We start from the raw sequence: 12,973 nt of genomic DNA on the forward strand, positions 1-12,973 counted from the left end.
CTCCAAATAGCTTCTGTAGAAGGCATTACCCCAGAAGTTCACAAACTTTTTTTTGAACCTAGACCATGACTGTTTAAACTGTATACTCAGTATTGATGAGAAGTAGTACAATTGTTTGTGTGTTACTAGTTTAGGCAGACTATTTGCTTATTATTATGACTCAGATGAAGATCAGACCATATTTTGAGTAATTATTGCAGAAAATCAGGTAATTGCAAAGGGTTGACAAACTTTTTCTTGCAACAGTGCATTAGTAAATATGCTATTATTAAAATCAAGTAAATCTAAAGAATTGCAAAGCAAGCAGTCATTTTTTCTTCAAATACACTTTATTTACAACCTGCACAGACATGAATGGTTTGAAAATTTTAAAATTAGACACTTGCATCATTCATTTCAGTCAATTTGATATTTAACACTGCCAATTTCATATTCAGTATCTTTGTAAAATTGTAAATCATGGATTTGGCAGTGGTACTTGATACACTCTGTAATGTGACAATGGCTTTAACACTGTGCTCCATGTAATGATCTATAGAATAACTTAATCATAATGGTTAACTTTATTTCACTCTCCTTTTAAGTATGCAGTCTCAAATCCGATGTTCAGATGGCTCTACATCTTTCCTACCCGAAATGAGCAGAAGCACATAGTTTAAAGGGGATATTGTAATTGTTCTTTAAATAGATCACATTTGATTTAAATGATTGCAGCTCAGCAGCACAAAATGTGGCAATACTGACCTTCATTATCATAGCTGACAATGTCAGAGAATATTGGCACACAAATTTTGGACAATTTTGAAAGGCTGATCTCCACTACCGGCAGTTTACAGGGAACATTACGATCATGGCAAAGGCCAATATTACCAAATTCTGCATTTTTCATAAGCAGCACAGGAGAGGTCTATAGGATCAAACATTAAATAAACATCAGACTGATTTCTTTTACATGAAGTCTTTTGAATCTCCAAGTCTATGTTCAACATGCTTGTCTCCATGTTCCTTAATCTTCCAAATCCAAATTGTCTAATTCGTCATCTAGCTCATCAAGATCTTCTCCAGTAAAGAGATTTTCATCTACTGGGACACCATCAATATGACCATCTGCTAATTCTCCATCTAGTTTACCATCTTTTCCATTATCAACTCCTCCCGAGGCCTCATCTAATTTATTTTCTGCAAATAAATGAAATAATAATGAGAATGATTCTGCAATGAAAGTAAGTGTTCTGTGCATATTTCAACATGTCAAAAGAAAACAAGCCACATCCACATATCCAGACATTTAGCAAAATTGAGTTACATGGAATGAAAAAGAAACAGTTATGGTACATTGATAAAACTAAATGAATGTTTGCCAATTAATTCGATCTGCTTAATATTTTCAATTAATGTTAAATTAAATCTTATTTTGCTTTCCAGTAATGAAGCACATCCACCATGATTGCCAGTTTTTTCCCATTTTTATGTTTGTTGTCCTTTATTAAATTTGTTTTCTGACAATTTAATAGGCACTAGCTCCAATACAGGGGGAAAATAAAAGCACTACTTGACACATTAAAGTAAAATTTGACTAGATCCAGACATCAACCTGCTTCAAAAGGATGAATATTAAATGCATACTTGGCTTTTACCTTTCTCCTCCATTCCTCTATTTAAACCAGAGCACTAGTCCAATGATATTGAGAATTATAAACAGCTTCGTTGTAATTTGAATTGGGGGTTCACAATGTTTTGAATAAAACTTTAGGAGAGGAATTGTGGTTTGTGCAACAAAGAGCCAAAAAGATACTTGACAGAATCCTATAAAGCTGCTTCAAGGAAAACCTAAGCCAACCCAATTTCAAATAGGTACAATAGCAAATATCCTTCAATTCAGCCAATTTGGCAATAGCTTTTCATTATTTCACCATTTAGTCAGTCAACCAGTCTATTAAGTTAAAACATCGTCATAAAACCACAGCGCTTAATTTAGAATTTACAACACATCAGGGAGTCTTTATGTTGCAGAATAAAAATAGCATTTTAAATTATCCATATTGCCCCACTCCAAAAGTTGCACCACACCTGTAAACTGAGTCAAGTGTACACTACCAAAACAGGTCCTGAAATTTAAGGAGTTTATGCTGTCATTGGTAATATGAAGGTGAATTAACAGTACAAATAGAATTAGGTTCAATCTAACCACCATTACAGAGACAAGGTGACCAATTAGATACCCTAAGAGTCTTCTCGTACAGGCAGTATGAAAAATGGAAAAGGAGGGTGAATAGCATTGATATGAAAGGCTCAAAGAGGAAGGTAGGAATTTGTCTCAGATGATTAAGTAGCAGGATTAGTCTGAATCAAGCTAAGAAACACCAAGGGCAGGAAGTATATACATCATCGTAACACTTGCAATGCAGTGTACAATATAAAATCAGAAAATTAGTGATGCATGTTAAGAGTTAATAAACTAATTAGAGGATTTTTAATATATTAGGCAAACCAAATAACCCAGTGTTAGTGCAAAGGTTAAAATCAGTGTCTATAAAATATGGGTTTCAATATCAGTACACAGAAAAAATAGTAAGGTTTTTTGGAACTAGTAATATGCAATGAGACTATTGATATGATAGTATAATCTTACAGTATGATTGCCAGTATTGATCGAGAATTGATCCAGAATTGATAGAATGTCTTAATGTAGACAATTGAGAAAGGTGCAGCTCAGTTTGAAATTAAGCTCTTAAATCTAATCACTGGAAACTCATAAGCCATAAGAACTGATTATGGTAGAATAGGATATTAATAAATACCTAACATTGAAATAATTTGTGATAAGTTTACAATATACAGAATTCTTTAAGGCAAAGGTAGATACTACAATGAAGGTGAAATCATACTAGGTTGAAAACAGAAGTGTATAGTGTGATTAAATAAACTAAACCCCAGATTAAGACAGATTTACATTGTAGTAGAGGGAAAAGTACAACCAGGGACAGTAAAATACCAATGCAAGCAAAAAATAAAATCAGATTGGATACACCTAGAGGCCTGCCTTCACAGACACACAAGTCCTCCCAGAAATAACAGAACAGGTCTCGAGCTCAAAGCCTGATTATCTGAATCCCAGAATTAAGTCATGGAGTTGGCATAAGCACTAATCAGTATTTTACAAAATTCCAGATTCTAGTATTGGTCAGAGATTAGAAAAGAGAAAATAAAACTCCATTCCTCCAGGCAAAAAGACAGACAACAGCAAGCTTTAGGCTAGTTAGAAATATGGAATATATTAAGACCATAGGACATAAGAATAGAAATAGGCCATTTTGGCCCAAAGAGTCTGCTCTGCCATCCAATCATGGCTGATTTATTATTCCTCTTAATCTCATTCTCCTGCCTTTGCCTCAGGCAACCTTTGGTGCCCTTACTAATCAAGAACCTATCAACCTCCTCGAAATATATCCAATATAGCCTCTTTGACTAAAGAAATTACCCTTCATCTGTTCTTAAGGAACATCCTTCTATTCTGAGGCTGTGCCCACTGATTCCAGACTCCCCTACTATACGAAATACTCTCTCCACACCCACTCTATCTAGGCCTTTCAATATTTGTTAGATTTTAATGAGACCACTCCGCCCCCCCCCCCCCAATTCTTCTAGACTCCAGTGAGTACAGGCCCAGAGCCATCAACATTCCTCATATGTTAACTCTTTCATTCCTAGGAAAATTCTCATGAACCCCTTCTGGAGTCTTTCCAACTTCAGCACATCCTTTCTTAGATTAAGGCCCAAAGTTGCTCTCAATTCTCCAAGTAAGCAAGTGGTAACACAGCACTTGGAAAATAACAATCAGACTGAAGAGATTCAGTATACATTTATGAAAGGAAAATCATGTTTGACAAGTCTGAAAGATTTTGGAGTTGTATCCAGAGTAATGAAGGGCATCTTGATGATGCAATTTTGACTTTCTGAAGGCTTTAAAAAGATGCCAGAGTATTAAAATTAGAGCACAGAATATTGGAAATAATATACTGGCATGGATTAAGGAGTAATTAACAGAACAGAAGCAGAAGGAATTAATAGGTCATTTCTGGGTTGGGAGATCATGACCAGTAAAGTCCTATCGTTGGGAACCATGGATTCAGCAAATGATGCCACTGATGTGGACGAGGGGATGAAATGTGTAAAAATATCGTTTACCAATGATACATAAATAGGCAATCATGTAGGAGTGTGTGGAGGCTACAGAGAGGCTCCAAGAGAATAGAAACAGTTTAGATGAAACACAACACAAAAACATGGGATCACCTACTTGGGTCATAAAAACAAAACATTTTTAATACGATAAGATGAGCTGAGATTCAGAGTGACTTGGGTATCCTTGTACCCAAGTTACTAGAAGAGCAAAAAGCACATGCACATTGGCATTCATTGCAAAGGTGTTTTCAGTATAATAGCAGAGCTGCTTTAACATCTGGTACAGGCCAGGTTTCCCTGCCCATGGATGGACAAACTTAAGATGGATGTGATGCAGCAGTACTCCACTAAACTGATAAATGGAATGGCAGGTTTGTCATTGGCATCAATTTCGCAGTTGCCTCATACTCTGGACTACGGGTTCCCAACCTAGAGACCACGGTCCCCTTGGTTAATGGTAGGTTGGAAGCCTTTGTTCTGGAGTTTAGAAAAATAAGAGCCAATTTTATTGGTCTATAAAATTAATTCAAGCAGAAGTGATGTTGTGCATGTATCACAGCAAAAAAAATTAAGAACCAACCAATCAGGACATATGAGAAGGAACTTCTCCATCCAGATGGTAGAAAATCTTTGCAATTCTCAGAGGGAGTAGTTGATTGGTCAGATACTGAGGGTCTTGAAAATAGTGAAGGGAAAAATTACCATATTGAACCCCAGAGCAGATAGAAGGGACCATCTGCTTTAATCCTCTTTCTTATTTGTTCATTGGATGGTACTCAAGATGACATAAGGAGTACTAATCTTCAGGAATCTAAGGCAATAAGCAGTAAAATAAAAGTGATATCACACTTAGTCAAACCCAGCTATAAAACTAAATTCTGACATCAATTTCTTAGGAGGAAAATCTGATATTGATTACAAGTACTGTAACAGGTGGATGAAATATTAAAAAAAACAGGTAGATGAACTATACCACTTGAAATTTAACTGCATGAAAGTATTAAATTTTAGATAATTTAAACATCACCAGTGAAGATCATGTCACTCAATGGAATACGAAATAGTGAAATCTGTGGCTACACATTCTTCATTTTAATAAATTCAGGTGGGTCACCTAGATCTTGCAAGAAATATATGAATGAACCCACTCACCATCTGCATCATTTGACATTTCTTTAGGTAAACTTGCAGAATGTGTTTCTCCCTTCCGATCAAATCCAGTTGAAACCGTAATGCCAGTCTTCTCTATTTCTATTGGCACAAATCGGGAAACATCAATGTCACTGATCTCTGCTGCCTCTTCGACCTAGAATGAAGAGAATGAGTTAAAGGCCTTATGACAGAAGTAGCAGAAGGCATCGTGTAGTGAAACTTACCTCTTCATTTTGTTCCTGAGAATACTGGGTGTCATCTGCTTCATCGTCATCGGCACTGATCAATTCAGGTCGGAATTCAAAGACTTCACGTCCACTCACCTGGATGTGAAGAATTATTCCAAAATTGAGTCTTTAAATAAATATCAAACAGCATCAATTGAGTAGGCGATGTTATAAGTACACATACACCAAAAGCTTTGCCAGCATTGAAATCTGCTTTCCTCTTTTCTAGGTCTTGCCGAGATTTTTCAATTTTCTCAAGTCTCTTCCTTTTCTTCCATTCCAAGAAGGTTTCAAGAGTGATTCTAGTTACTTCTGGTCCCAAGGCTGCTCTCTTAAATTTAAACACAAAATCTTAATTTACTTTTTGTTCAAAAGCTTTACTTTTTGACTCCATAAAATAGGTTCGACTGACAGAGTTTAGTACAGGACCAAAACAGTTACATTGAATTGCTACAATACACTGTGGTTAGGAATTCAAAATATTAAAATTGTACAAAACTGATATAGTTGAAGATTCTGCAGCAGCATAACGAAAATCACTGTGCAACACTATTGCCATTAGATCATTTAATATCTAGCACCACCATGTGGACAGACAGGTATATGCTCAATTACTTGTGGGATTCGTAGACATGCTGTGTCAGCATTAAACTACGGTACAAAACTCAGTTCAAGAAAAAAAATAGGAGATGGTTGATTTAATAAGAATGCAAACAGCTTTGTTTCCAAAGCCTTAAAATTTAGTTCTACTTAATTTTTATCTAAAAACTATTTTATTCAATGAATTACTCAACACTGACTAGGGTGAGATTAATTAACAAAATACTTTCTCTGTACCTCTGTTTCTATTAAATCTTCTAATGAAATCTCCTCCTGTATTTCTTTCTTCTGGTTTTTCTTCAGCACAAAGCCCGGAGGCAAGGCATGACGGTACATACAACTATCTCCTCCTCCAGGACAGATCCAGAACCAGCCGTACTTGTTATTCTCAATGGCTTCAAGAAAGTGTTTACATACCTAACCCAGAAATGAGGAAATGAAGCAAATTTCAGTACAATTCAGTTCACCACATCCCATTACATTAAAAGTTTAAGAAAATGCTACTAAAAGTAGCTATTCTTCGTACTAAATTACAATTATAACTCCCATTAAGATGCACATAAAGACTAGCTATACTTATTGGAACAAAATGGCTGCAAATATGGAGTCTGTACAAAAGAAATTCCTCCAAAATCTTGCAAGCCAGCAATTATGATGCAAACATCCGCAGCCCGTCATCCTTGACAGTGTCAAAATACAGTAACAAGTGTATACCTGAATGTATCCCTAAGTGTATGTGCATGCTCACACGCACAATTGACATAAAGTTAACACTGTTTAGTGTTGAAGATTACTTACTATTGATGTTTTCTTCTGCTCTGCCTCACCGTGTTTTTTTTGGACTACCTCTTCCAGTTTTTTCACATCCCAATTATCCATTGTGTCTGAGAGAAAAAAAAATGAGACTAACATTATTCTGCATTCTACCGAAGGTCAAAAGCAGTGGCATATCCTAAACTAAAAACAGAAAGCCTCTATTAAAACTTCAAAAGGCAAAATAATATTAACACCATAACTGGCACGGTGAATGTAGGGTATGGCTAGGGGTCAGATATGTTAGCAGACCAGCTGGATCCTAGGAAACCTCTGGTTTGACATTTTGCTCATGCTCAACCACTTCTCGCTGCATGCATCTCTCTAGCCTGGTGATCTTGCTATGGGTAATAATCTCAGCAGCCTGTGATTGCTTACAAGCTTGTTAACATAAATCTCCAGATTGGTTCAATAAAACACGAGGAGGAGACACCAATACCCATCACCTAACAGAGGCGAGGAGTCTACAGGATCTAGATAGTGATTAATCACACGGAAAGCTGCTACTGGTATCAAACATGGCTCATTTTCACTGCACTCAAGACCCGCAACTCAGTGCAGCCAGCATCTTCCCAACCCTCCTACGTCTTCAAATTGCCCCAGTGGCTCACATCATACTTGGGTGCACGGAGATGATATCATTCGTTTACTGTGTGAATGCCTGCACCAGATTCCAAAGAGCAGCACAGCACAAGTGGATATCCATTTTAAAGCACAGGAATATGCAAGTTTGGATGTTCAGACTCCAGGAGCAACTCACATTATGTGAATCAGTCATCCACAGAGTAATACAGGTCAACCTTCACTAATCCGACTACCTGTATTCCGGTTCCTTCAATAATCTGGCATTGATTATGCTTAATGTGATCCTTCTGTAATTCGGCATTTTCACTAATCCGGCACTCCTCAGGTCCCAATAGTGCCGGATTAGTGAAGGTCGACCTGTACTACAACGTGTGTCTCTATGATCACTCTACAATCCTGAATGCTGAAGGCTTTCATGCAAGATTTTTTTTGGCTCAATTTTCATGAAGCTTATCAGGTTGCAGTCAGTCAGGACATGCAAACTCCACAAAGCACCAGTCAGTAGAGCTGTGAGGCAGCAGTACTACAAGCTGTGCCACAGTGCTGCCCAATGAGTATGCAGGCAGGAGGCATCAATTATTAAAAATGCTCCATGCTGTATAATTCCAAGAAATATTGAGGCCCTGGTTAAGGAGGTGGTATATAACAGGGTTACAGGCAGGAAGGATCAAATGAGGTTCTTGAGGAATAAGAAATGCGAGAGAACACTAAGAAGGGATTCAGGAGGGCTAAAAGGCATGAGGTTGCTCTAGCAGACAAGGTGAAGGAGAATCCCAAGGGCATCTACAGATATTTTAAGAGCAAGGAAAAAAATCAGTCCCCTTAAATTCAGAGTGGTCATCTCTGCATGGAACCAAAAGAGATGGTGGAGATCTGAAATTGATTTTTTGCATCAGTATTTACTCATGAGGTGGACACGGAATTTTTAGAGGTGAGGCAACACAGCAGTGAGATCATGGACTGTACACAAATTAAAGAGGAAGTGGTGTTTGCTGTCCTGAGGTAAATTAGATTGGATAAATCCACAGGGCCCGACAAGGTATTCCCTAGGACTTTGAGTGAGGCTAGTGCAAAAACTACAGGGGGCCCTCAGATATTTAAAACATTCTTAGCACAAGGCGAAGTGCCGGAGGATAGCTAATGCTGCCTGCCGTTAAAGAAAGGCTCCACGAATAAGCAGGGAAGTTATACGCCGATGAGTCTTAAATCACTAGTGAGTAAATTATTGGAAGGTATTCTAAGGGACCAGAGATAAGTATTTGGATAGACAGGGACTGATTAGGGATAGTCAACATGGATTTGTGCATGGTTGGTTGAGTCTAACCAATCTTAAGAGAGTTTTTTGAGGAAGTTACCATGAAAGTTGATGAAGGCAAGGCAGTGGATGTTGTCTGCAGGACTTTAGCAAGGCATTTCACATGGTCCCACATGCGAGGTTGGTAAAGAACATACAGTTGCATAACATTCGAGATGATGTAGTAGATGTGACTAGACTATGACTAGTGGTGTGCTGCAGGGATTGGTGCTGGGTCTGTTGTTTGTCATCTATATCCAATGACCTGGATGATAATGTAGTAAACTGGATCAGCAAATTTGCAGAGAACACCAAGACTGGGGGCGCAGTGAAGAGCAAGGGAGGCTATCAAAGCTTGCAGTGGGATATGGACCAGCTGGGAAAAAAAAATAGGGTGAAGAATGGCAGATTGAACTTTGCCTGCATTAAAACCCAAGTTAATTTTATTATCAAAGTACATACATGTCACCATATACAGCCCTGAGATTCATTTTCTAGTGGGCATACTCTTAACTATAACAGAATCAATGAAAGATTGCCCAACTACAGTGTTGAACCAGAGTGCAGAAGACAACAAACTGCAAATACAAAAATAAGAAACAATGATAACAAATTAATCAATAAGCACTAAATATTGAGAACAGGAGAGTTCATTGATTGTGAGAACTATTCTGTTACGAGAATACACATAAAATTAAGATGTTTGCTGGCCTGGGCTAGCATCAGTGGCATCAGCAGTTGGTCTGCCACCTGCCCTCAGGGGAAGGAGAGATAAGGAACAATGGAGCAGCGTCTGGAGATGTGTAATGAAGGGATGTGGGAGGAAGAGCTGTCTGGAGCGGCTCCCCCCTTTGAACCCTGAACTGTTTGAAGTGATGGACAGGCGATACCCCAGCAGGGGGATAAAAAGGGACAGGTTCGCTAAGACAGACACACGCCACCCGAGGTAACGAGACCCTGGAAGCGGTGCGCCTCTCACGAGTGGTGAGAAGAACCGGACAACGCACAGGGTGGAAAGGTACGATCAGCGGGAACCCGGTGTGTGTCCGCCCTTGCCTGGGTGCCGGGTTCACTGCAGAGGATCGACCGCATCTGGAGGAGGGGTCACAGTCGGTGACCTCAGGTGACATCACCAAGGACCCGCCCAAATGCTGTTTGTGAGCCATCTCGCTGGTCTGTGAGTGAAGCTGTGCTGAATGATGAGTTGTTCCTATTCTATGTCTCTCTTCCCCACCTTGTCCATCGCCATGACAACGATTACTGCGAACTGAACTACTAAACTGGACTGAACTTTGAGTCATTTTGAAATTGGTCATTTACCCCTAGACAACGATAGAGCTTGATTGATGCTGTTATCTTAATTCTGTGCACATGTGTGGTTATCATTGTTGAATTGTTGCATTTATTATCCTTTCGATTACTGTGTTGCTTGTTTCTTTAATAAAACTTTCTTAGTTCTAGTACTCCAGACTCCAACTGAGTGATCCATTTCTGCTGGTTTGGCAACCCAGTTACGGGGTACGTAACATAAGTGGGGTTCTCGTCCGCGATTTTGAACGCTAAATTTGGGACGGAGTAAATTGATTGGGTTAAAATTCCCGAAAGAAAGAAAAGACAAACAGCAGAAATGGAGGTTGAGGAATTTATAAAGGCGCCGACCTTGGAGGCATTAGAGGATGCCAGGAAATCGGAATTGATAGCTGTGGCAAAACGGGTGAATCTTGCTAAGGTGAAGTCGACAATGAGGAGAGAGGAGATACACAGAGCTATTGTAGAGCACTATGTATCTAAAGGTGTGTTTCCCCAAGGTGAGCTGGGGGAGGTGTCTATTGAAAAACCTGCTGGAGACGCGGTACAGGTACAGCTTGAAAAACTGAGACTCGAGCACGAGTTCCGGGTACGGCAGTTAGAACACGAAGAGAGAGAGTTAGAAAGGCAGGAGAAAGAGAGAGAGTTAGAAAGGCAGGAGAGAGAGTTAGAAAGGCAGGAGAAAGAGAGAGAGTTAGAAAGGCGGGAGAAAGAGAGAGAGTTAGAAAGGCAGGAGAGAGAGAAAGAGGTAGAAAGGCAAGAGAGAGAAAGACAGTTGGAGAGAGAAGAGAGAGAGAGGGACAGGCAGTTGGAGAGAGAGGAGAAACAGAGGGAAAGGGAATTTGAGCTGGAGAAGTTAAAGATAAGGGCCGAGCAGGGGCTCGTGCCGAACCAAGGTGGAGGGTTCCGGGCGACCCAGGAGGTTAGGCTGGTTCCCCCATTTGACGATACCAATGTGGATCGGTACTTTCTCCACTTCGAAAAAGTAGCTATAAGTCAGGAATGGCCGAGGGATAAGTGGGTTGTCTTACTTCAGAGTGTACCGAAAGGGAAGGCCCAACAAGCTTACTCCGCCTTATCCGCGGAAGATGCCCAGAAGTATGAGGTGGTGAAGGAGGCCATCCTCAGGATTTATGAGTTGGTCCCGGAGGCATACCGGCAGAGGTTCCGGAATGCGAGGAAGCGGTGGGACCGCACGTATTTGGAGTTTGCTCGCGAGATGCAAACATATTGTGAGCGTTGGTGCGCCTCGAAAGGGGTAGAGGGGGATTATGACAGACTGCTGCAACTGATTCTGATTGAGCAGTTTAAAGGTTGTGTCCCTGAGGGTATGAGACCCTACCTCGATGAGAAAGAGGCAGCCACGTTAGCCGCAACTGCTAAGTTAGCGGATGAGTATGCGTTGACGCATAAAATGAAGTTTGCCCCGAGTAAAGGCTACCAGAAGGGTAGTCAGGACGGAGGGGAGAGTCCGCCGGAAAAGTCAGAAAGTAAGCCGGGGACTAGTGAAAAGGATAAGGTAGACCGGGAGCAGTCTGGTAGGAAGTCTCCTGGGGTCGTCTGTTATAATTGTGGGAAAGTCGGACACTTTGCGTCCAGGTGCTTTGCCCCAAGGAAGGAGACGGGGAAAGGAAAAGCGGAAATTTTGAATGGCTGTATCGAGCTGTTAAGCGAACCGCTAGGGAAGGACAGGTCTGAAAAAGTCCAGGAAGGGCGCGAGAGGTTTATCTCGGCCGGACTGGTGTCAGTGAAAAAGAGGTTAAAACCAGTTCCAGTGCGGATCTGGAGAGACACGGGAGCGTGTCAGTCATTGATATTGAAGAGTGTATTAGAGTTTAGCTCAGAGACCCAGACTGGGGAGGTAGAGGTCAAAGGTGTTGGGGAAGGGACAGAGTCAGTCCCTTTGCACCAGATACATTTACAGAGCAACCTGGTCTCTGGACTAGTCACGATCGGGGTGAGGTCCGAATTACCGATGAAAGACGTGGAAGTCTTGCTCGGTAATGACATCGCCGGAGGAATCGTGTTCCCAGTCGTGAGATTGACGGGTCAGCCTGCCAGCATGGAGGCCCCGCCCGCGATGGTGAATTTGGCTGAAACATTTCTGCCAACCTTGTATGAGACAGGGTGTAGTGAGATAAGAGGTAGTGAGGGAGCTGGGACGGACGTAGCAGTAGCCAGGAAAGAATTTGTGCAGACGCAGGAGCGAGACGAGGGGCTGATGGTTTTGGCCGAGACCGCTCTCTCTGACACAGCCTTGACAAGCTATTGTGCGGATAAGGAGGTGCTAAGGAAGAAAGGGAAATCAAGTACAGCATCCGCAGATGAGGAGTGGGGGGTGGTGCAAAAGAGTTATGGGGATGAGGTTTTTAACATGGCCCACGAGGTACCCCCCGGTGGACATTTTGCGGTGCTGGAGGAAACAGTTGGTGGAATCATGAAAGAGAGTTACCGGCTGCCCAGGGGGAAAAATGTTATTGATCATGACCGACGCGAACTGAGACGGTCACCGGCTTTTGATATGCTAACAAACCTAGTCGGTGTTAGCGTGGAAATCAATGAAGCTAGGGGCCCCCTGATAAGAGGAAAAAACCATTTTGAAAAGATTAGGATGGGATCGGTCAGATGGGAGAAGGCTATTGTTTTGGCCAGGTCTACTGATACGGTCTCTCCCTTAATCCCCGAAGGAGTAATTAAACGACTCGCACCCATGTGTTTGATTGTCCCGAGGAAATGCAAAGAACTGGGACGTTGGGTTATGTCTGTTACAATAGGGCAGCCAAGTAAACAACACCCATATTTTTTGAGT

At 40.9% G+C, this 12,973-nt stretch overlaps 1 protein-coding gene across 1 annotated transcript in view; it reads right to left on the reverse strand.

The window, feature by feature from the left end:
• Positions 1–303: 303 nt before the first annotated feature.
• zc3h15 (zinc finger CCCH-type containing 15) overlaps positions 304–12,973 on the reverse strand; it is a 41,330-nt gene continuing 28,660 nt past the window's right edge. Inside the window, exons 5-10 of the mRNA XM_063052028.1 lie at positions 6,963–7,048; positions 6,402–6,581; positions 5,749–5,895; positions 5,562–5,660; positions 5,338–5,491; positions 304–1,179 (exon numbers count right to left, since the gene is read on the reverse strand). Coding sequence (XP_062908098.1) covers positions 1,007–1,179; positions 5,338–5,491; positions 5,562–5,660; positions 5,749–5,895; positions 6,402–6,581; positions 6,963–7,048 — 839 coding nt within the window. The 3' untranslated portion in view covers positions 304–1,006. The remainder of the gene's footprint in view (positions 1,180–5,337; positions 5,492–5,561; positions 5,661–5,748; positions 5,896–6,401; positions 6,582–6,962; positions 7,049–12,973) is intronic.

The sequence above is a fragment of the Mobula hypostoma genome, chromosome 6 (assembly GCF_963921235.1).
Source record: "Mobula hypostoma chromosome 6, sMobHyp1.1, whole genome shotgun sequence".
NCBI lineage: Eukaryota > Metazoa > Chordata > Chondrichthyes > Myliobatiformes > Myliobatidae > Mobula > Mobula hypostoma.